A 24,273-nucleotide genomic window follows, 5' to 3' on the forward strand; every position below is an offset into this window, starting at 1 on the left:
GAAAAAAGTTGTTTTAAAAACAGGGGTATTAGAAAGGCAAGTCACTTATTTTAGTCTTTTTCCTAAGTGGTTAAAAGAACTATGCAGCAGCTCCACAACCCTTTTTTATATGTACACCTGGGAAGAATACTGAATCCTGTTACTTTCCTCACTGTTACCCTGATGTGGTTTAGACCAGATGTTTAAATGTTACAGTATGTACATTTTCTTCTCTTCTTCCAAGGCAAAAGCAAAATAAGAGGAATATTTGACTTCACTCCACAAGAGACCTATTTAATAGTTTGGCGGTTATGTAAGTAAAGGTAGCTTGGCTAAGTCAATGTTGACGACATACAGAACGACATGATCCTAATGAGTTGGAAAATATTGGCTCTCATGAGATTCAACCAGATGCTACTGCGCTGAGAAAGCTACTGTATTATTGAATTTCATTTTTATGAGGTAAAATTTATTATTCAACCATTAAGGTATCCCACATGAAATCTTGCATAAAATAGTTTTACAGTTACTTTCTGGAAAATAGATTTTATTTTAACTTTAAGACATCATTTACATGAGGGATTCAATGCCTATTTGATCACCTTCAGTAGAGAAATGTAAGGTCTGCAAGCAATTTTCCCAAAAATACCAGATTAATGGAACCGAACTGTCAACAAAATAATGAACTACCTGAACAGGACAAGGAAAAAGTGGTAGCAAGTTCCAGTTTTCCAGAGTAAACTAAAGCCATGTGTGACTCTGTATGTATTTTCTTGGCAGGCTGAAATGGTTAGAAACAGAGTGCTTCAGGTACTTACTAACAAATAATGGAAAAAATACAAAGTAAAATTACTCTATAGGATTAATCATGCTCAGCCTTTGAAAGATCTTAACTAATGTAGTTTTCACAATATTTTGGTATTTTGTACATATACTTTTCTTTTTTTAAATAGTATAATAATAACTGTAATAATATTAACATTCATACATGCAATAATGTAGGAAGCATGATGTATTTCAAATTCATATTTGTTTCCACATCTATAGTGACTGAAATGCAGAATCGGGGTGTTTCACAAGCATAAGAACTCACATGATTTAACTGACAAGTAACATGCTGTTGTGCTTGCATACCAAAAGAATTATAAAAGCAAACCAAAACATAAATTTCCAAAGAGTTACATGTGGACTGAAGACTGCTTTTGTGCTATTTTTTTATTTTAGATTTAATGCATAAAAAAGTTAGCAATGCTTCTCCTTACCCATGAAAAAGAGCAAAAAGCTGTTTGTAGCTGTTTTACTTTCTGTTTGTAATGCTGCATTTTGTCACTTGTATTTACAATTATTTTAAGTTTTCTATTCCTTATGTCCTTGCACAATTGTTTCAGGCGGTATGCATCAATCTTGTACTTAAATCATAATGCCTACCCATTCAAGTAGTAAGTTTAACTGTCTATATTATCTCTTTTTTTTAAATCCGTCTTGACTTCTAAGAAACCTAAAAAGAACTTTTCCCAGCTAGACATTCAAAGACATGGATTACAAAAGGTGTAATTGCAATGAAAGGAGTTAAGTGCTTTCAGAAGTTTCATTAAATTCCAAATAATTTATAATTAAGAACCTTCTTTTAGCAGAATTAAATCATCTCAAGCTAAGACAGACATGATATTTAAACATGTTAATAAAAAATTTCTAGAGCAAAAATCATACATCTTTCTTGACATGCTCATTTTATTCGTCCTCCACAAGTTCTGAGCTCAGTCAATCACAGTACTGTACACATCTTTTACAGAAAGTTTTAAGATAAGAGACCTTCCTAATATGTATGACAAATAGAAATTTAAGGTAGTACAGGAACTTAATTTTTAAATTCTGCCAGAAACCAAATACACACAACTTGCTTTTGAGACTTCAAATTTTATTTTTTTTTTAGACAGCTTGCCTTTGGGCAAGTTAATTATAAAATAAACTCTCCTATGATCTAATGAAGACAGCAGTCTAATAACAAACTAGGGAATATTTGAGTAAAGAGTCTTTCTCTTAGTAGGAACAGGTTTCTGAAGAACAAGGGGAAGAAGGTAGATGGGGGCAGAAGTGTTAATCTTCAAGAAATCTTCCCTTCCTGGTATTCCATTAATCTATTACCAAAAAGAATTTGTAGAGGATACAGCTCAGAGAGTTTGTTTTGAATCCCTAGAGCAACTTCAGCCTCAATTACATTTGAAAGAAGTTTTGGAGCAGGGTAGCATTTCGGCTCCAGGTGAAAATTTAGGACAGAACCCCAGATACTAGCAATAAACTCTGTTCATATGTTTGTGGAAACACACAGTGCAGAGCTCCCATTTTAAACTAGATCCATAGTAGGTCTTTCAGCTATTACCTAGCAAACAGGTTCCCAAAGGGCCCTTTGTACCTTGTGAGCCTCTCCACAGCAGGTGAAAGGGCCAACAGTCATGTGCTCCTCACTGAGGTTTCCCCTCTCCAGCAACACATGTATCTGTACTTGTCTTCCTGTTAATTTTTGGTATTCTTATCTTTTGCTTTTCTACTTAAACTCTTTCTACCTGCTTCTTTTTTTATATTCTTCTGACATTCTCTTTTTAGTAGGTGATCCTCTTTCTCCTGTTTTCCTTACTTTCCATTTTTCAGTTCTATTTTCCCCTAATTTATCTGTTCCTCTCCTATAGAACATTTTAGCCTGTATTTTAAGTCCATATTATAAATTTCAGTGATAAAGTTCTGAAACTGGAAGAGATGGCTGTGTTGGAAAAGGCATATAACTATGCCTTTTATAACTATGCCTTTTATCACAATGGCTGCTAAAAAAGATCTTGGCTGAGGGGTTTCAAAGGTTTGTGGTATCATTTTTGAGTTCAAGTAATACTGAACTGATGCATTAAAGAAGCCCAACACTCTCAACAGCACCTGGAACAAATCCCCAACGAAGACAAAGAGCTCAGCAACAACTGTTTCAGTCCAATAATACTCCTCAATCACACACAAAAAGTGGCAATACAGACACAAGCAGTTGAGAAAGCTGTAGGCATGTAAACAAATGGCAAACACATTCAAGACTAGCTGTCTATCAGGAGCTACATAGAGAAGAAAAATTTCAAGTCACAGGATATTTCAAAATTGAAAGATCTGGATGGGTAGCTAGTAACTAGACCATTCCCATAGGAGCACAGATTTCATTCACAAATTAAAAAATAAGCATGATGCTACACTGAGTGTCAAGAACATATAAAATCCTGCAATCTGACTATAGCAGTCAGATTTGCTGGAAACCGTGGGATAACAGCAGACCATTACAAACAAAAGACAGAACATATAAGCCCTTCCTTTCTTTTCAGAATAAGGTCAAATACAGTCAAGTCTACTTTACAGGCTTACATACAAACATGTTAAAGTATGTGGAAGCTGATCCTAATTACAAGAATGACTTTTAACAAGGCATGATATTCTATTTTACACAACAGTATCCAAACAAAAGGTAGTAAGTAGGCTTACAGAATCAACCAAGCCAAAAATTCGGACAAAAGAATTGACAGCAATCATTTCATAGCCTTGAAAGCAAAGCTGCTTTCAGTCTAGTTAACACCAAGCACAATTACAGAAGTGTAAAATTTACCAGGTGAAGCGTTAAGCCATGAACAAGAGAAGATCAAAATAAGTGCATTATATTGTTCATTTACTTTATTTGAAGTACTTAAAATGTGTGCTCCAGATTTCTATTCTGCAAAGATACTTTTAAAGGAGATGTTTCACAGTTCATTGACTTGATGAACTGAAACATGTTGAATAATAGAATAGGTTAGTTTGAGACTGTGCTAACCCAAAGAGCATTTGAAGCGATCAAACAACTGTATTTTCAGATTTCTCCGTGGTATGGATTGCAAGCCTGCTACATTCACAAGTACCAGGACTTGAAAATAAAATATCACAATCCCTTTCTTAGGTGATCCACACAGAATGAAGGACGACAAAAGTGACTTTCATGAAAGAAGGAAAACATAAGCACTTTAAACAGTTATTCCAAGGGTTACACAAAAATACAACAGTTCTTCTGCAACATTATATCAACACAGACTTAACTTCAATAAACAGTAGGAATGAAAAACAAGAATGGAAAGGATCAAGAAAAGCAGGGCTGAAAGACTTCCAGTGGTCTAATCCACCACTCTGCTTTAAATCATGATTTTCTGCACCTAAATCATTCTATTAACACATTCTCCAAGACTGGCAATATTGAATATTCCAAAATATCTGTTATTCATGTTATGGGTTTATTCACAACAAATAAACCATACCAGCTCTAAATTATTCTAGCTGCATAGAAATCTTAAAAAAAAAAAAAAATCATTTTATGGAAGACCTTTATGCACTTGAAAACTCTTGTTTCCTCTGTAAACTGGTCAAAATCCAGTTTACAGATTCAAAATTTATTCCCAAAATCTATGGGTGTTCCACAAAAGGATGACAGATAACAAGTTTCATTATTTATGCAATCATCACCAACACTTGCATATCTTCAGCAATTTCACAACAGTTAAGTAACATTTATTTACCAAATAATGAGAAACATCTGCAGCCCTTCTAAAGAATTCAATGTATGCCATTGATTAATAAAGCCCTTAATAATCCAGTTTCACCCCTGAATGATCCTGAAGTAATAACATTGTACCATATAAGGTAGCAAAAGTGGATATTCCAGATGAGGGAAGCATGGAAAAATTATCCTGTATGGGAAAATTAAATGCATCCAGAAATTGGTGCCAAGGAGTGAAGCTGAGTGGCTTAGCTTACATCCTGGATTTGAAATATAAGCTATAAATACCCATATACACACAAAAAAACCATTCTGTCTGTTAGCTACCATAAGCAAAAACCTGGATTTACAGCATACAGTTGTATGGACACTCAGTATCTGTGCTCTGTACAATACTTAACCAAAAGCATCACATATTTACCTGAAGTTTGGAAAACCTCATTCAGTAAAGCTTCATTTACCATCACTGAACTGACATTGCCAACAGGATGACACCAGCTCTGATAAATAGTTTGAAGCAGAAGGGTTTGAGCTCTAGTTGCTTGAACTGTCAAATTAGGGAGCTCGAAAATGCATTCTGTTAGTGGGACGTGAGCTCGCTTGGTCCTGTTTAAAATAAAAGAAGGAAAATAATTACTTTAACACGTAAAAATAACAATTTTAAAACTTAGTCACAGAATATTAGAGTACAAGCAGTTAGTTTGTAAGGTTGGAACTATGTGCCTATCAGATATCTTCTTCTAAGAGATTCTACTTACACTGAAACTGAAACTTAAAGAAACTCATTAGTTTCTTTACTACTTTACTTCATATCTCCCTCCAGAACGTGATGTAAATAAAAAATCATATATTTTTATCTAATTATCTCTTGGTATTAAGATATTCAATAAAAGCAATTCCATGTGATCCCACCAAAATAAGAGCTACTCTAAATTGTTCAGATACTAAGAACAAAGAAAACATCTGCACAGAAATGAAATGTTCCAAATTCCCTTATTTACAAAGCTTACAGTGCATCACTAAATGACATATGGCTAGTGACCCAAAAAACACATCAACAATATTCATACATCAAAATACAAACAAGCCCACATATACTGTATTTTGCTGACAGAGCTCATTAAGTGATTCTGCTATTTTTCAATGCCTTACCTTTTAACTGGGGAGGAGACAGGCATTCAATGGGGCAAACTAAAGGACATTTGTTTGGAACATAAATTCCTCTGTGACAATATAATCCACCACCAATAAGAATGCTTTACAAAAACCATAGCAAAGTCAGTAACTTACTTTTTCTTCCTAGTTTACACACTATTACCTGAAATAAAGCAACAGACTGATTTGCTATATTCAACAAAAACAATAAAGGTTCTTTAGCCCTCTCAGTTTGGAGCCTTTTTCTGTATCCTGTTTTTAACATTATCATTCTTGCCCTAATCACCATCACTGAAATAAACTTTTTTGGCTATTTAGCATTATTTTCTTGTCCTACATGGCAGGAGAGTTGGAACTAGCTGATCTCTAAGGCTGCATCAAATCTTAACCATTCTGTGATTCCATGACTCCATGAAATATAATTATTGATGCACTTATTTACTGATTCTCATTCTGGAGAATCTCCTCCATTAGAAAATTTTAGGGACAGGTTTAAAGCCCCCTAAAAATAAATAATAGGGTAACATTCCACTGAGAATCAGAACCTCAAGTGAGGGAAAGCTGCTGAAGCTGCACACGAAATCTATTGGCTCTGAAAAAAAGCAAAATGCTCAGGGACTGAAAATGTACAGACATGGAGACATTCAATGACTCTTCAGATCAGCAAAATCAGAACCTTCCAAGGAACTCTCAGAAGCAGCCATAATACACCTCATCCCCTATCCAAACCCAAAAAAAAAATGCTAGCAGCTGTATGACCTAACATGTGAAATAGTACTGGTTGCAGAGACTCAGCAGAACAGAAGTAGTCCATTTGTGACACTCAAATTCTAAAACCTTTAGCAGCACGAACTGAAAAAGTCTGGTAGTAAGGAGTATTTTTGAATATTCTGCATCTGACTGGGGGAGTGGGCCTTTACTAAGACAACTGTGAAGAGAAAAAGTTTATCACTTCTCAGACCCAGGATCACCATGCCCTAGATAAAGCAGGAGAGTAATAAAATATTCTGCTGCTAACACTTTTGATCCATAAGCTGCAGATGTGACTTATGAAGCATGGTTTCTAAATAAGCATTCTGAACATCTGAACACATTTCTCAACCACTACGTTGACACAGTGATACAGCTAAAGAAAATGTCATCACTTTGAATTTAGACTTGGGCATACAAGCATTCAGTTCAAGTCCCAGACAGAGCTCCTCCCTTAATTCCTTGTCAATACAGCAAACAGCTGGTAAGTGAAAACCATTTTCTCTGGACCAAGAGAAATTAAGCTCAGTGTTAGATACCTGCTGTATAAACAAATATCCACACCTAAAACTGTGGCTTAGAACCTTCTAAGGTAAATGGAAAGAAAACAGCACTTGTAGACATAACAGAGATCCATTCATTCAAGGTCTGAGGATTATTATAATGTCTCTGCAGGTCACTGTTTCTGCCCACTGCTTATAAAGGGATATTACAATACTTCTCAGTTGTGGATGTCTACACCACAGAACAAAGTGTCAAATAAAGCCCATCCACAACAGCCAGTGCTCCTCACTAAAAACATTAAAATAAAACTGATTCTTACAAAAGAAGGTACTTATCAAAGATTCTCAGAAACTAATGTAAATACAGATGAAGGACAAAGAACAAACAAAAACAGATGTTGTAACCTTCTGTAATAGTAATCAGTATTCTTTAGAAAGAGGTTTTCCAACCTCATAAAGTTTGGAATCAGGATTACCTGTCTCAAAAATGCTGAGAAGGGGGAGGAAAGCAGCAACAAGACTGCCTCTGATTTGCAACTCATTTGAAGCTAATGACACAATTATGCTGCCAGCTTCAAATGCCATTTGCAGAAAAAACCATGGATGAAGGAAAAACATTTCATGTTTATATGGGAGAACTCAGCCTTGTGTCTGGTAGTAGGAATTTCTTTCATATGAACGCACAACATGCTCCACAACACCCCAGCAAAAAGAGCAGTCTCCTGTTTGAATAAATCTATCCATCTTTGAAGTCTGAACCTACCTATAGGTACAGCCTTTGTTGCTAGAAAAACTGAAACTCATTAGAGGCCTTTGAAGAAGCGATTATGTATTAAGCCTTCCTTGGTTGGTTTTTTGGATTTTGTTTGTTTTAATAGGAGTAACAAATACCAAACAGTGAGCTAGAACAAAGAAGTTATGTATGACCTGCTTCGGGGAACTGTGCATCTCCCACCTGACTCATCCACTGACAGCCAGTTACACATTTTTCTGGAGGACATGACCAGACCCCGTTCCAGGCTCACTTCTATCAACTGCAGTACAGCAGGTCAACAAAAGGGTAAGAAATGTCTGTATTAAACTCCTGGAGCTCTTCCTATTTTAGTTTAATATTTTAGTCTTCCTATTTTAGTGAAGTTTAAACACACTGCAAACCTTTCCTGAAAATGCTCTTCTGACAAAAAGTACAAATCATAGAAAAGAATGTATCCAAACACATTTGAATTTAGCTGGTGTAAAAAATCAGCTGTAAAAAAGCATTTTTCTAAACACTAGAAAATTACCTAGTCTGAAAATTAGAACTACTTTAAGGAGAGATGAAACAAAAACTGAAAATAATACCAGTATTAAGTCAGGCAAATAGACACAGATGATGCCTAGTTAAAAAAATACCAAACAAAATAAGACAAAAAAAAAAACACATTTTGACTCAGACACCCAAAAGGAATAAAGAGCCTGGAACATATTTGAACATTTCTACCACACAAATGCACAAGAGGACACATGACCACTGTCTTGAGGATACAATTACATAAAACATATTTCCCATTTCAGCTTCTCAAATACACAAGAAATGCTCTGTGCAAATGTACACATATGCCTATAGCCACTCAAAGAAAAGTTCTGGGTACTGTGAAAAGCACAGGTGGAGACTACAATTCTGAGATTTTTTTCTGATGTTCATCTGAAGTTAGGATTTGAACTGTTTTCCTAAAATTTCCTAGAGTTTAAATCCAAGCTCAGTAATCTATCAATTTAATATTAGATATATTAAATATATATAATATTAAATTGATTAATATTATAATTATAATATTAATCAAGTGTATATATTATATTATTGTATATTATAATTATATATAATTAAATTATATATTAAATAAATATAGTTATTCATAAGTAAAGGCAATTCTGTACTTAGGAAAATCCATTCCTGTGGGAAAAAAATTGTATACATAATAATTAATATAATTTAAAACTTGAGGTTAGACAGACAGCATAACCCATTTCTTTTGCATAGAACTGACATTGGAAAACTAGTTAACTAGCATTTTACAAAAGCTTTTGCAGGAATTATCTGGAAAGAAATGTAATGCATAGTGACATCAGATGTTTTCCTCTTATTCTTTATTTTTTTTTAAGCTATGTACTGTAATCCACTATTATTTATCTCAGTATGAAAGTGCATTGTTACATTTTCTCCTTTTGTTATGCTTTCACAGAACATTTCCTTTATTTTCCCCCTTTACTTCTGAACACTATTTTGCAGGATTAAAGTTAAGCATTTCAGAACAAAGTGTTTAAATATTTCAAAATATGGGTTTCCTAATGTAAAATTAGGAAGGAATAAAGAAGGTAAAAAATATTTTTCAGCAAACTTCAGAATGAACAGGACTCTGCAATAAGTCAATCTAAACACATTCTTATTAACAAATTAATGTATTTCAGAGGGAATCTAAAGAGCTGTGACAGTCACAGCATACAATATAGCAGAGCAAAACATTTTGCTTAGCAAGTCTGACTATTCAACTAATACATATCACAGCTACTGTACTGACCTCTGCTACATTCAAAACTTAAAAAGTTTCACATAAAATTGTCCCTTAGGAGTACTAACAGCATATTAATTTTTTTTTAACAATATGCAAATTCTACACTTACTCTACTTTAACAATCCCATTGGAATAAAGTCTTCTGGTCCCTTTCAGATAATTTTGGAGGAATGGGAAGTTGAAAATAAATCCTTTTTTATAGAAAAAAAAAATCAAGGCAGGGGAAGCACTGCACCATGTGTGCAGCAAATGTTGCTTAAAGGAAATTTTAACTAGACCCGGCTAGTGATGAAAATGCAATTATAATTCAGGATTTATTATAATCGTTTTGAAACACAAATAATGCATTTAAAAGATCTTAAAATCTAAGTCTGCCACCAACCTGCACCTGTTAATACAGAAAATACATCATTAATAAGGTATTGAGCTATATTTAACCAGAGTTTATGACCCAAGAGATATATTCAAGTATTAAGTGAAAATACATGTACAAATAATTTTTCAGTAAACCAAATCAGATCTGTGGTTGTATACTGTATCATTAAATTTGCATTAAGCAACTTCTTATCAAAACTCTTCACCTTATTAAAAAAGTCACGGCACATAGTTTGGGTCTAAAAACACTACTTAAACAGCATTTTAGAGCTGCAACAACAAGAGGAATAATTATTTCTCAAGTCTTTACCCTCAAGAGTTAAGATGCAGTTCCGAACATATGTTCATTTAAGTGAACAGGTTAAAAAACTACCAATTCAAACACTCTTCTCTAGGGGAAAATAAATTCTAACTAGCAGGATAGACTACTCATTAAAGCTGAACTTGGACAAGTTCCAGAATAAATTCAAGGAAATATGAACAAGTAAGTCTTGCTGTGTAGTGGCATGGAGTGAAAATGAATCTGTCCTAATTAAATGATTTTTAAATACAGTTTGGTTGTACCCAGTTTGCTGACAAACTGTAATACAGACTTGCTGAAATATTTGAATAAATCTGGTGTACCATTAAAGAAAATAGTTTTCTTTGCTGTTTTTGAAAAAAATATGAATTGATCCTTATTATACAGCATGCACAGGCACCAATACAACCAATCCATGTAAGTTCACAGGCCCGTTATGAAATATTTTCAGTTTGTAGACTTTAGGAACAGCAACTCATTCTTGTAAAATCAACACCTCAGAGTGATTGAAAGAATATAGTGGTGAACAGCTGGGTCCAGAGGTTTATACAGAGTCCCCAACTGCAAAGCTGGAACCTGCAAAATGTTTGAAAAAATTTGATTTTTGTTATTACTCATATCCTGTACAGTAAAATACGATTAGTTCATTTTTTCCAAAATAAAACCAGTAACCTGCTACTAGAACCTAGCAATTGTGCCTTAGAACAACCTGAATGTAATTTAAATGCTCAAATTATTTCAGTCAGTATTTGCACACCTTTCCTCTAAGGCAACCAGAAAGTATACACCGGTTTTATAAGACATGAGCAAAGGCTTCATCTACATGCCTACAACCAATCTGTATTTCTACTTAATCTGATGTCTTATGTCTAATTTTCAAAAAATGAAAATTTTGATCATTTTCTTCACATTTAAGTAACTATTATTTTAAAGGAAATCATGTCTAGTTTCATAATGACAAATATCAAACCTCTGAAGGGAACATGCAGGAAGGGAAATAGAACTATTATTGTTTGAAATGCCAAACTGAAGTCACTGTTATTCACAAAAAACTCAAACATATCACATGTTCACATGTACTAACACAATTTTCAGTCTCCAGAGAGCAACATACAAATTTTCATGCTAGAGGACAAAGTTAGTTACAATTAAAAAAAAGCCAAACAATTAAACTTGCTTTAGAACACTTCATTCCAGAAACATCTCCAAGACTCATGTCTTCAACTTTTATTCATCTATACTCTTTACTAAAGGCTGTCTGGTATCCTACACCATAGGATGACAGGGAATTTTCAGGAGCTGCAGTGCCTTGGCGTCTTATTTGTAGGAAACACTATTAATCATACAATTTATTACAAGGGAGAAAACAACAAACTTAGAGGTTCACCAATTTTTTTATTTTTTTCAGTAAATAAATGTATTAACTTAGGATATCTGAAAATTTTAGATACAGCATTAGAAGAGAAAAATACTATGATTTTAAAATGGACTTCTGTACAGATTTTTTAACATCAACTCTGAAATGTAAGATGCCAGTGATGACAACACTTTTGCAAAGTGTTCAGTCATATGCAAACTTAAAAAAATTCCCCACAGATTTACAAAAAATTGTAAAAACAAAACAATACAGGCAGAGTACAAATTTTAATATGGCTTAGAAAATGAACAGAGACTATCCATTCTCAATTCTCAGTACAGTGTGTGGAGCAATAAAATCCAGCTTGATACAGCACAGCAAAAGTAAATGCATATTACAAGAACAAAAATTTAAATTTCATTATATGAAATCAAAAATACCTAAAAGGAAGAAACCTTGGAAAAAATCCCTTTTAAGCAAAGAATTTACATGTTACAAGCTCTAAACCTGGGTTGTTTTTAAAATAATTTTATTCATTTTGTCCCATCTGAACATTAAAGTTTTGACCACTAGATTAAAAATTATGATTGCTATATGCAAATAATAATACTGGTTTGTGAAGCAGCAAGAAGTGAGAAACAGTGACAGAGACACCATGAGAGGACACCATTAGAAGAAAGTGTACAAAAAAAACCAAACACCTGGAAAGTTCTAATTTCCCCCCAAATGATTTGAGCCTTACTAAGCATCAGATGAGTCTTTTTACCTGTGGATTAAATGTTTCAGGAAGCAGGCAAGAAAGCAGTCTATGATCACTTCTAGCTTGGTCATTGCCTATGTGCCTCAAAATGCAACAGATCTGAGCTAAAAATTTGTCGATACCAACAAGGGGTTTTCAGTCTTATTTTTGGACACAATAAATTAAGGTGGCTGCTGAAATTGCAATGCAGGAACATCTTAAACCTGCAGCTGCATTAGAGAAACATATTTAGGATGTGTAGATCAAATTCAGATTAGTGACTCATCAATGGGACAGATGCTAGTGATCTGAATGGCCATCAAACTGCAAGTGGATGTCAGTGACTAACTGATACTTCCTTCTTTGCAAAAAACTCTTTTTCTAAGCACTAGTTAATGCTTGTTTCCAGAAATAATCATCAGTGATATGATATATATTTTAATACATAAAAGACAAAAATTACAAGTTCCCTTCTCCATGGAGGTAACAAGCAGACCTCAGTCTTCTTTATTTATTTACAGTTTTGATGTACGTAAACCATATATATTAAGCATAAAGTTACATCTTTAAAGAACTGCATCTCCAGAACTCCACAAGGCATGGGGTGGAGATCTGAAAAAAGGGGTATGAAACTTTACTCGTGGAACGCCCGCAATGTGCATTCTGGACTTTTTTAATTACTTACACTTTAAACATCCAGTCTTTCTTTACTTCTGTGAGCAGGTCTTTTTTACTTGGACCTAGGAATCCTCCTGTAGCTAATGGGTGTTAGTGAGAACAAGGGAAGGGATATGACAGCTGCATTATGTTCCACAAGATCCAAATATAAAGACCATGAGAAAAATCAGTATTCATTACAGCAGCCAAAAATCAAAATGTATTACAAACAAAAAAAAAAAAGCCAGAAGGAAGTCTGGAAAGAGCAGGGACATTCAATAGGGAATCACTGGCTTAATGAAGGTAGTACAAAGAGAATCAATCATGTGAAAAGCAGAGAACTTCTACACCTACATTGTAATTGTGCCTTGTATCTTTTCATGAGACAGAGATCCTACATGAAAAAGCAGCAATGCTAACTAAATTCCAGCCATCATTACCACTTATCTTGTAGGTAAATGTTAGCTGTGGGTGGGGGACAAGAAGGAATCAGCTGAAACTTGCTGATGCTGTAACTAAACAGCTGCAGATGACCAAAACTACCAGAGGTGAACAGGTAAAAGTTGCCAGTGGCCATAAACCTCCAAACCACAAAAATATTTATTAAAACAGAGCAAACATTACTCTTTTTTATAGCTTTTATAAATCCAGTACCACTGCTTTGGATACTACAGTGTATCCAATCTCAGGAGCCACCGGGGTGGTTTCAGGGTTTGGGGAATGGGCTTCCCACAGTGCAGTCTGCTTTATTGTCTAGGGAAGTAACCCCATCCTCTCCCTTCCCCTCTCCTCTTTCCCCCTTCACACAATCCCAGAAGCAGCAGAAACAGCCATTAAATCAATCCTCTAAATCTGCCACACAGAACCATTTGGTTGCCATTAGCAGGTAAAACAGGGAGCCAGAAGGGCTCAAACATGCTGGTGCACAGTGAAGAAAACTGCACTGACAAACCCAGTTCAAAGGTCTTCTTGGAAAGTAACACAGTTTCAAATTCCTTGCTAAAGATTTAAGAGCTGAACACAACCCCAACTTGAAGTAAACACTAACAACTAATCTCAGTAAAAAAAACTGTCCAAAAAGCTAAGTGGGCTATGACTTGGGGGCTTTTGTGAATTTCTTCTACTAAAAACTTTCACATGCTGTGTTTTGGTGATAAGAAGAGACATTTACACAGAGAAAAAAGGTTAGTTGAAATTCTGGCAATTTTTTTTATGGCTAGAGAGAGCAGTAAGAAGGTGCATGTGTGCAATAGCAAAACAAAATCAGAATCTGAACAAAATTATTGCCTTAAATGGAAATGTCACCAACAAAATACACAGGACTAAAAAAATAAAGCTGTACTTCTGCATCTGAATTCCGTCAAATCCAGAAAGGTAAATAACAATGGCTGGGGTTGGAAGAGCAATCCTTTCAACCCAACCTCGCTGCTAAATAAAATGACTTAACTCTGTGCCTTGCAGTACCTCCAAAGCCAATTCCACTATCCTTTAAGAGAGAAGTTACAGCATCAAAAAGAAGTTGTTAGAAACAGGGAAGCATGTTTTGTTTTTCTGATTACCAGAAAAGCCTTTAATAAAGCAAAGGATGGATCAAGGGTGTCTTCAACAGCAAGGACATGAATGGACAAGGTGTGCTAATGGTTCACATGTACACACTGCATAACTGCAGAAAGAGTACAAAGACTTTAAAATTATTATTTTGTGGCCTCATTAAGTATCAACCTCAAAAGAATTTTAAAGGCTGTCAAAAGCTATTTAAAGCAAAACATTAAATCTCAGTAAATGCATAATACTTTATACTTCAAAGACTAAAATTATTGTTAAATCTGAATTTACCATCTTTAAGCACTGACTCTAGCACTACACTTTACAACATTCATAACTCAAAAAGAATACAAGCTTTGAAGCAGATTATATGGATATAGTTTTCCCATGTTCAGTTTTGATCTATTCACTGTGTCTCATAGCATCTATTTAATTAATGAAAAACTCCATAAGCCCTAGTGAGTCTTCAAGACCATCAAAATTATCACATACACAGAAAATGAAAATACTGTCAGTAAAATAAGCCCAAAAGATATTTTCTTGTATTATATGTATGCACAGCCAAATTCAACACATGCAAAATCAAAGATATACAAGTACTTTCAGAGCAACAGACTAAGTTAGTGACATTATAAAAGTCCCAATTCCATTTGCTTATTTAAAATATGACCTGGTTTAAAAATCAGGTTCTTAAGTCTCTCATTCTCCCTGGATATTTCTTTATTATCAAATAAATATTCTAATCATGTTTACCAAATATTTCCTTCTATTCAATTGTTCATTTCAGAATCAGCCATTAAATTCAAAGAAAAAAATAGTTAAACATCAGCAAAGAAAGAATCATATTGACTTTTCTTTAAAAAACCCCACACATTATAATGAGGGGAAAAAAAAAAAATCTGATCAATTGAAAAAAACCAACAATTTCTGTATTGGTGTCTGAACTAACATAATCCTTTCTATTTCTTGTATTGATGTCAGAAGTATCTACAACAGGTATAATAATTTCCAAATCTGATAAACAAGTTTTATTTTCATAGTTTATATTTAAGGGCTTCATATCCCACATGAGCCTGTTCTCTTTCCTTTATTTGTTTTCTTTTTTGTTGTTTGTTCAAATGCCCTCTAACATTCCCACCCAAAATACACCATGCTAAAAAGTCTAGTCCAGAAACCGGGAGCTTCCACCTTTTAGAAGATTAAAATATAATCCAAAGCAGACAATGTTTAACAAACATACAGGCCCAAATGGAGATCCAAATGTTTACACGCGTCCAGCACTGCACCTCAGTACTCATTCAATGCTGTTCCTCAGTATGTACACCTGACAGGTTACTTTAACTTCCTTTAAGAGGCATTGCTAAAGAAATAGTAATAAAGAATACAAACCTATAAACCAAGTAGGATAGAAGTGATTGAGGAAAAATGCTGAGAATGCATATTGTTTATGTGTAAGGAAAACAACCCTCAGCTTAAAACTAAAGAGATCCTGATCTATGAGAAGGATTATTCTAGGAAAAAATAAAAAGCACCTCTGGGTCACAGAGGGAACAAGCATGAGGAGAATACAGCAAACAAATGATACTGGACACAGGACAGTATGTTTCTTCCACCTAGAGATGAACACAGATGCAGTAAAGATGCTAAGATACTATGGACAGCTGGACATCCACATGAGTTTTTATATTTGGGTTATTTGAGTCAAGATAAATACAGTTTGTTTTTTAATAAAATGTTTTCAGTCACCATTTATCATGGGTATCAGCTTCAAATGAGAGTCACACAGATGGGCTTGTAAAAGTAGGTGAGTAATTAAACTCTGGTTTCTGGTACCTCACTTCAGCTGGAAGTAGTGCCTACCACTTGAGAGTAAGCTCTAGTAGAGTCAAGAAAAGATATGCTACAGCTTGGCCAGCAACATGACAATGCTCCATGAGCATAAGGATGGTAAAAATAAAAAGATAAAATCAGCAACTCTATTTAGCTTAACTGATAAGCATATAGCTTATTTGGGAAGTAAACACACAGCTTTGGTGAAGGTGGATTATTTGGTACACAAGGAGAATAATCTAATAGCTCCCTGTAGAATTATTGCAAGTCCTAATGAATGAAAGGCCATTTTTTTCCCATGTTATTGTATTTAATGACTACAAATTCTTAAAACAGTGCTTTGAATCCCATCAACTCCCAAGGCATTACATTAAAAAGAAGATGCAAAGAAAAAGGGGAAAGGTAAGAGAACAACTGCAACACTGAAGTACACCTCTTCAGAATTCTGTGTCATAACCAACATTTGATTGGGGCTGGCTGGCAGAATGACACCACAATCAGTTTCAGTGTGCAAGTTTCAAGCATCCCTTTTTACCATCTCTGGAGGCTGAGTGCTGCTGGCTCCAGTAATGGTCTGTGCTGTGCATACTGTTGACCTGTTCACTTGCTCTCTGCCAGCCTCAGGCCAGGGCAGCTAGCACTTTCTCAAACAATGCTGAAGGGACCAAGCATATCAGAAGCTGTCCTCACTCTGAAGCCTCAATATATGTCCTTCTTAGATCTATTTTTTTTTCCCCCTGCCTTTTGGAAGTGGAAAGGAAAGCTACAGGTAGGTATGTGTATATGAACTGAGACATGAGAAAACACCAAGCCTCAGGGTCACAGATGGGTTTCTAGCAGTGTTATTTAGCAGCAGAGATACCAGCACAGAGACTGTGCTTCTCTTCATAATTCACAGATTCACTTACAGGCAGAACAAAAAAGGCACCAAACTCCAGATAAAATTCTGGAGAAACAAAGGACAAACTTTGTGCAAAGAACTGCCACCACTGCATCTTTCTAGCCAGATTCTACATGGGTAAAGCCTCATAGCTGAGAATATCCAGTACTGAAAATCCTAACAGGTCCTTTTATATAGTGTTACCGCTAAGAGAAACAGAATTTCTAAATACATCCAGTGCAAAAGAAATATGTATCAGGGATTCAGTTTTTCTTTAGGATCTATGCTACATAACAGCATTTCAGCTTTAAGACTGGGTTTTTAATACATTCCATTGGTCTCTACTCAAAATGCAGCTTCAACTCTGAAAATCCTTCACATTTTGAAATACCATTTGCTTGTTTCTAGTACAAAGGCCAGAAAATCCTTATGGTAACACTTACAAAAACCAGGATTAACTATTCACTGTGTGCAATCACTTTCCCTGGACAGACATTTGTTAATAAACTTAATTTACTTTCACTGAAGAGACTTAACAATTAATTAGTCTAAATAACTACACTGGAAACACATCCCAATGACTACCCTTCAGTGTAAGCTCTGCTGAATTTCCTCCTCATGGACAATACTGAACAGTACAACTGCTTCCAATTTACATTGATTATAAGTGCACTTTCAACAGATCTGCTGAATGCTGCCTGCCACATCTGCTGAGAAACAGTAACATTTGATCTGGACTTGATTTAAAAAAAAAAAAATTAAACTTGAGGTTTGCAACTGAAGTTAATCTGTTGTTACACTAATCAAGCTGCAAGTCATGTACACAGAATGCAAAACCCTTCCTGTTCCAAGCGCTTTTCTTGGTAACCAACAACATCTCCTTCCAGAACAGGGCAGTTGAAAATTGCCCCAAAGTGTTCTTGTTGAAATTCAAAATGTTTATATCACTGCAGATTAGAAATGTTCCACACAAGTTCTTTAAGCATCTTCATCCTTATACACAAGCACAACCCCCTTGAACTTTTATAAAGCAAGATATGTTAAATCAATGAAAAGTACTTCTGTTAAAGCTGTTATATCCCTACGTTACTGTTCACAATATATATATTACTATATATTGTGTGTATATATACCCAAGTATACACTATATATATATATATATATATATTATGTGTGCTAAACTACATTGACATACCTACTCCTCAAACACTAAGATGCACAGTTAATCAAACTTCTGAAACTGTGAGTCACTGCTCACCTAATGCCCTACCAAAACCAGCTACTAATAAATTAATTTTTTAAAATGTGATTTAGTACTATGTACTTCGATGCATTTTCTAGGCAATAGGAGTGAAGTGGACAATGCTGAAGCAATCCAGCACGCTCCTTGCTGTGTTGCTCGCATGTGAGGCAGTACTGCACAACCCCCTCTGCAGAACCCAAGAGAATGACCACTGTGTTCTGCTTTTGCACAGCCCCCTATCACTGGCATACATCAACAGTTCAAACAGGTTTTAACACTTGCCAGATATAACTGGAACAATGCTGGTGGTGAAACTCCACTGTCCCATACACTGAATGCATCTGTTCAGGCATTCAACCCTAGATATTTTCTGTTTTGAAGAATACCCCAAATTTTCCTCTGGCAGTTAAATTCAATTACTGACATAACTAATAGTCACAACTGAATGCTACAAAATGGGTTTCATGTGTTTTCAACCTGTTTTTGCTTCTGACCCAAGAAATGAGCACACCCCTCAACTGCCCATGTGAAATGCAATCCACACCCAATCTAAATTGCTATTGCTCTTGATCTACTGTGACTAGCCAATAAAACAGGCTGCCAAAATCAAGACCTAAATGTCAATTTATGGGAAAACTTCCTAGATTTATGATCTAATGCTCACAGTTTGTGGATAGTAGGCTCTGTGTTACCTGCCAATAGGATCTGCTTGACTCCTACTACCACAACTGCACTAAATGTCATGACAGCTAAGTCTCATGACTTTCAAGCTCATAAACCTACTACAATTTCTAGCCCTAAGCAGATTACTCCACTGGACATGCCCTGCAAAGATGCTTTTGTCAAAAAAGTAGCAAAAACAGATAGTTCACCTGATCCCACATTATACACTTTTAATCTTCTCTTAGGTGAGCAGCAAATCCTAAAATCTCCTGCTGTCATCACAGTAGTACCTTGGTAAAGGCCATGTCAGTGGAACCTAATTTCCTTGCTAAATAACTTCTTACTGTGTAAGAAGCCAGATTCTCATCTACCACTCTCCTTGCAGATCAATATGAAGTGCTCTCACGCTTGTCAATTCACAGGGATACCACTAAATGTATACAGTATTTACAAGACAACCCCTGAAGCAGACATGAGCAGGTGCACATCCTGGTTAGAACCTACAATGACCTTACTCAATTGTGTAATGAGTCTAAGAATTAATTCTATAGATTAGAATATAACTGTATGGCATATCAGGTACATAACTTTGATTAAGAGAGGGATGTTTGCCTTCTAAGGGGACACATGATGGAAGAAAATGGAACACAAAGTTCCATTCATAAAAATACAAACACCTTTACAATAACAAAAGTTTGAGCAAAAATCTATACAGTGGTAATGAAGGAGTTAGAGTCCTCAGGTTTTGTGATGTTAATATTAAAACTAGAAAATAAAAGAGAAACTAAATTGTGTGTACGAAGCAACCATTTCACAACTCCACCATGTCAAAATCAAAACAAAAGCAAGGAAGTCAAGACAACAAAATGCTGATGTCCAGGTTGGTAGCAAAGTATATTTCTCAAAATCTTTGCATAATAGTTAGCAAAAAGGCAGTTATAAACTTATATGCCAATCCACATGTAGCAGATTCTAAGGACACAATAAATGTTTACCTTTACAGTTAAATCTGTGTTGAAATATTAAGCACAGCTATGCTATATAAATATTCTTGAGAGTTCATAAAGACCCTACAGAAAATAGACATATTCATTCCATGTGAAGAGCGCTGCATCTAAATTTCCTAAGTGATCTTTCAGAAGTGCACATATTAATAAAGTAACTATGTCAGGTCTGTAATTCACAGCTTTCACAAGTGAAACAAATGACAGATCTCTGAACAGTTGAAGTTCCCACCATATGATACATGTGTCTGTCTTTAACAGCAAAGCAAATGTTAAACTTCTTTCAGCTTTTGTCAACATTGATTAGCACTTCAATAAAAACACTGAAGAAATGAAACTACAGTGCCAACATAAATCAAATCTCCGGTTACCAAAAATCCCTCTTCATCAGAAAGATGAATCTTGATGGAGATTAGCACACTTCATGTATTTAAACTGAAATTTATGTCTCAAGACAGTCTGCAGAGTACAGCTCAAAAGAAAGAATCTTTGTAGAACTTGTATCTATTAAGCATCCCCAAGACTGTTCTTCCTTTACTAATAATTATTGAGATCTAATTGCAAGTTTCTATTCAAGATTTTTGTTCTGACAGAGTAAAACCTCAAGAAAAATCAATTAAAGGCTCTGTACTCTTTAATAACTCAAGTGCAGACCATGAAGTCCTAGATAATGATTTACCCAGCAAGTCCTCAACCTGTTTATAAAAGGCCAATTCACATACTCAAACTTAACATGACTAGCTATCAGTCAATTCTGTACTTCAGTGCTTCCTTGAAAGAAGCAAACCCACAGCTATTACTCTGGTATCCATATAAAAAAGAGGGGACTCACTACCAAGGAAACAGATCTATTGAAAGTAGACTATGGGACCAAGAAGCTGACCAGAAAGGAGTTGGGGATAATGACATCACCTTCATTTATAACCTTATTCTACCATAGCTCAGAGTCTCAAAATCTGTCACAGGTAGAGACAGTGAGTGAAAAACTTCCTACAGACATGATAAAGAAAAACAAAACCACAAGTCTGGAAGACTTCTTTAGAGAAGACAGGTTAATAAAAGCAATAAAATAACAACCATAACTAGACTGATATGTAGCTCAAAATATAGAGAGGACACTTCACTATCAATCAGATATCAGAAAAATAAAAGGAAGGCTATTATGAATCCATATTCTATACTGTTAAGTTAGCATTCTTCACAAGTACAATGAAGTGGTATCTTAGAAATGATAGAAGGTTATAACACTGAAGTGTCTTACACCAGATTACTTCATCTGTTACCACAGACAGTGAAGCCAAAAGAATAAGAGTATCAGCTAATTCCTCTCAAGATTTCTGTTTGGCAATAAACATTCTTGTCATTCACTCAAGGCTTTTAACCATATTCTGCTAATTCTCAGTTGGTTTTAGACATCCTCCTGAAAGCTCTGAAAGCTGCTTTACAATCTGGCATGCAACACTACATAAAGCAGTTGTAAAATATTGACATTAACATTGTATTTTGCATCTTGTTACGCTTGACAAAAACAAAAGACCAGATGGTTTGTACTTTCCAATAAAAACAGATTAGCTATGCAATTTAAAAGATGTCCAAGACTTAGTTAACTACTGAGTTTGAGCACATTTCTTTTATACAACAAAAGTGTACTAACTGAAATTAAGAGACACCAATCTAATAGGTACACAGCACTTTATGATCATTTATGATTATTCACTGGAATTTGTTGAGCTGACGATGACATTTTATTTCTTAAGACATCGTGCCAATGTTTATCAACTAATTTTAAAAAATTAATATTACTGCAGTATTTTATTCACTGTATAAAACAGTAAGTTTGAGATTATTTTACTGAAACTAGAAAAGAAACCTATTCTACTGATTTATGTCAGAAATAAAGTTGAGATTTTCACTGCTAACTCAAAACATACTACCTAAGGGATTCCATAACAGTTCATAAAATGTCTTTGTTTTTAAAAGGTATGGTCTGTGGTATGTATTTTCTGCGAAGAAATAGAAGAACATGTGTAGCATCAGATGTGTGTACTTTAAGAAACCCTGGAATGTGAAATCCACAAATCCAAATAAAGCAGGTGGTATAATTTGGGAGGGAGGACTGAATTTAAGTTTAATGACATTACCAGGTTATCCTACCAGACTAATTCTCACTCACTGCATGACTTCAATGAAGCTCTCAGTCCTCATGCTGATTTCGATTTAGTTGAAGTGCTATTTGATGCATTTCATCTGGAGTTTTATTCACTTCAAACTACACTTCATTTAACCAGGCTGCTGCTGTACTCATTTGTTTTTCTACTTTATTACTCACAAATTGGTGTTGCTTAGTTTAGATAAATTGTTGGACAAAGTTCATTTTTTAAAGTTTTTTTTATTTCATTAATAAATAAATAAGCCATATAAAGAAGAAATTAAACTACAGGAAAAAAGTGAGAAAACCAGCAAAACACACCAGTCCACAGTACTGCAGTAAGTGCTGGTCTAACAGTATCTTCTAATAAATGCCAGTAGATGGTTTGCTGTTTTAAGACAGGACCATTCCCCTGCCTCCACTCCCTAAAACTACAGCTCTTTCCAACTAGGCATGCATGGTAATTCAATGCATTTTAATAAGAGAGACAAAGAATGTGAGAGAGGCAGATTACACAGGAGAATCCAAGAATGCATGATACACAGAACGTAAGGGCAAGGCCAGGAACACGAGACAGAGTGAGGGCAAGTGTGAAACAGTGCACAAGGAAAAGCACAAGAAACCAAGAGTGAGCGAGCAAGAGATGGAGCACAGCAAGCACAAGCACACACAGAAGAGCACAAGCACACTCATGAGAAAACAGCAGCACTTGAATACCATGAACTTGTCACATGACATTTATTTAAAAATTCATCACTAAATTTATTTTTTTTTTAGTTTGCACAACTAAACATGGGGTTTACAATATAGTAAGAAATTAAAGTTTGCCATTCAACACTGATTTATTCATGCAATTTGCTAACCAGGATTAATAACCAGAGCTTAGTGTTAAATGTCAGATAACGTAAGGAAAGGCTGTCAGTTGTAACGCCCTGAAGTACTCTGATTAGTGCTGAGTATACAGTATCCTAAAAACTTTTTTTTTTTTTTTTAGCAGAATGGTACAACATAACAGCAATTAATTTTAAGTCATTAATACTCTTGTAAATTATTGACAGAAAATATGACTAAATCATATAGGCTGCTACCACCTGGTGGTGTGCTGATAATGCTAAAACCCATTTACATTTAACATGGCATCACAGCTTGTGAAAGAAAAATTAGTATATTCTTTATATGATACTAAGAACAATCATAGAAGGAGACTTTTTTGTATAATCTATTAAGGTTTCACAAACAAATGTATCTTACAACTTAGCTATTCACCACAATGTTTGAAGCCAAAGTATTTAACCACTAACATGTTCTTTCATTATCTTGTCATTTTATGTAAAATTTTTTTTGCATGGATTTAGTCATAGAGTAGTATTACAGACAGCTCCTGCTCAAAACGAGGGATAAAGAATGTTAATACGTTGTCCAAAATATTGTCAAAATGGATTTTTCTGAAAACAGTGTTTATAAATGCAACATATCAATATAAACTATTACATACAGATTTATGATCGCAAGATTTGAACTGTAGAGATAAATTTAAATACTAAATTTCCATTGTATTAAGGCAAAAAAAAAAAAATATAGCACATTTCATAATAAAGTACAGAACTGTTTTCAGAAGAAAAATATTTGTATTTAATATCTGAACTACAACAAATAGTTTAAATGTCTTCATCACAATGTTGAAACACTTCCAGCTGTAATGAGAAATAAATAAAAGTGTAGGTTTGAGATGTTTCAGGGTTTTACTCTGCAATTTGTTGCTTTTTATTTGTTTGAGTTTAAAAAAAAACCAAACTAATCTATTCAGTTAAAACATCAAGCTTGCCACCAGTATGTAACTTCAGCTTTTATATCAGCTCAAGAAAGAATGGCTACTGGTTCCAGAAACCTACAAGGTCTAGAAGAAAGCCATTTACCACAGGGCCTTTGTATCACAGAATATGGAGATCTGCAAGGGACCCACCAGGATCACTGATCTCAAGTGACTGGCCCATCCAGGGATTGAACCCACGACCCTGATGTCATTAGCACCACGCTCCAGT

The 24,273-nt window shown here is 34.9% G+C and overlaps 1 protein-coding gene across 7 annotated transcripts in view; it reads right to left on the reverse strand.

Moving 5' to 3' along the window:
- Nucleotides 1-24,273, reverse strand: part of VPS13B (vacuolar protein sorting 13 homolog B) — a 418,409-nt gene that overhangs the window by 324,048 nt on the left and 70,088 nt on the right. For all 7 annotated transcript variants that reach the window (XM_086881610.1, XM_086881633.1, XM_086881628.1 and 4 more), the window contains exon 17: nt 4,950-5,134. In XM_086881610.1, the coding sequence (XP_086737736.1) occupies nt 4,950-5,134 (185 nt within the window). The remainder of the gene's footprint in view (nt 1-4,949; nt 5,135-24,273) is intronic.

This window comes from Cyanistes caeruleus, chromosome 1, assembly GCF_971803275.1.
Source record: "Cyanistes caeruleus chromosome 1, bCyaCae1.hap1.1, whole genome shotgun sequence".
NCBI lineage: Eukaryota > Metazoa > Chordata > Aves > Passeriformes > Paridae > Cyanistes > Cyanistes caeruleus.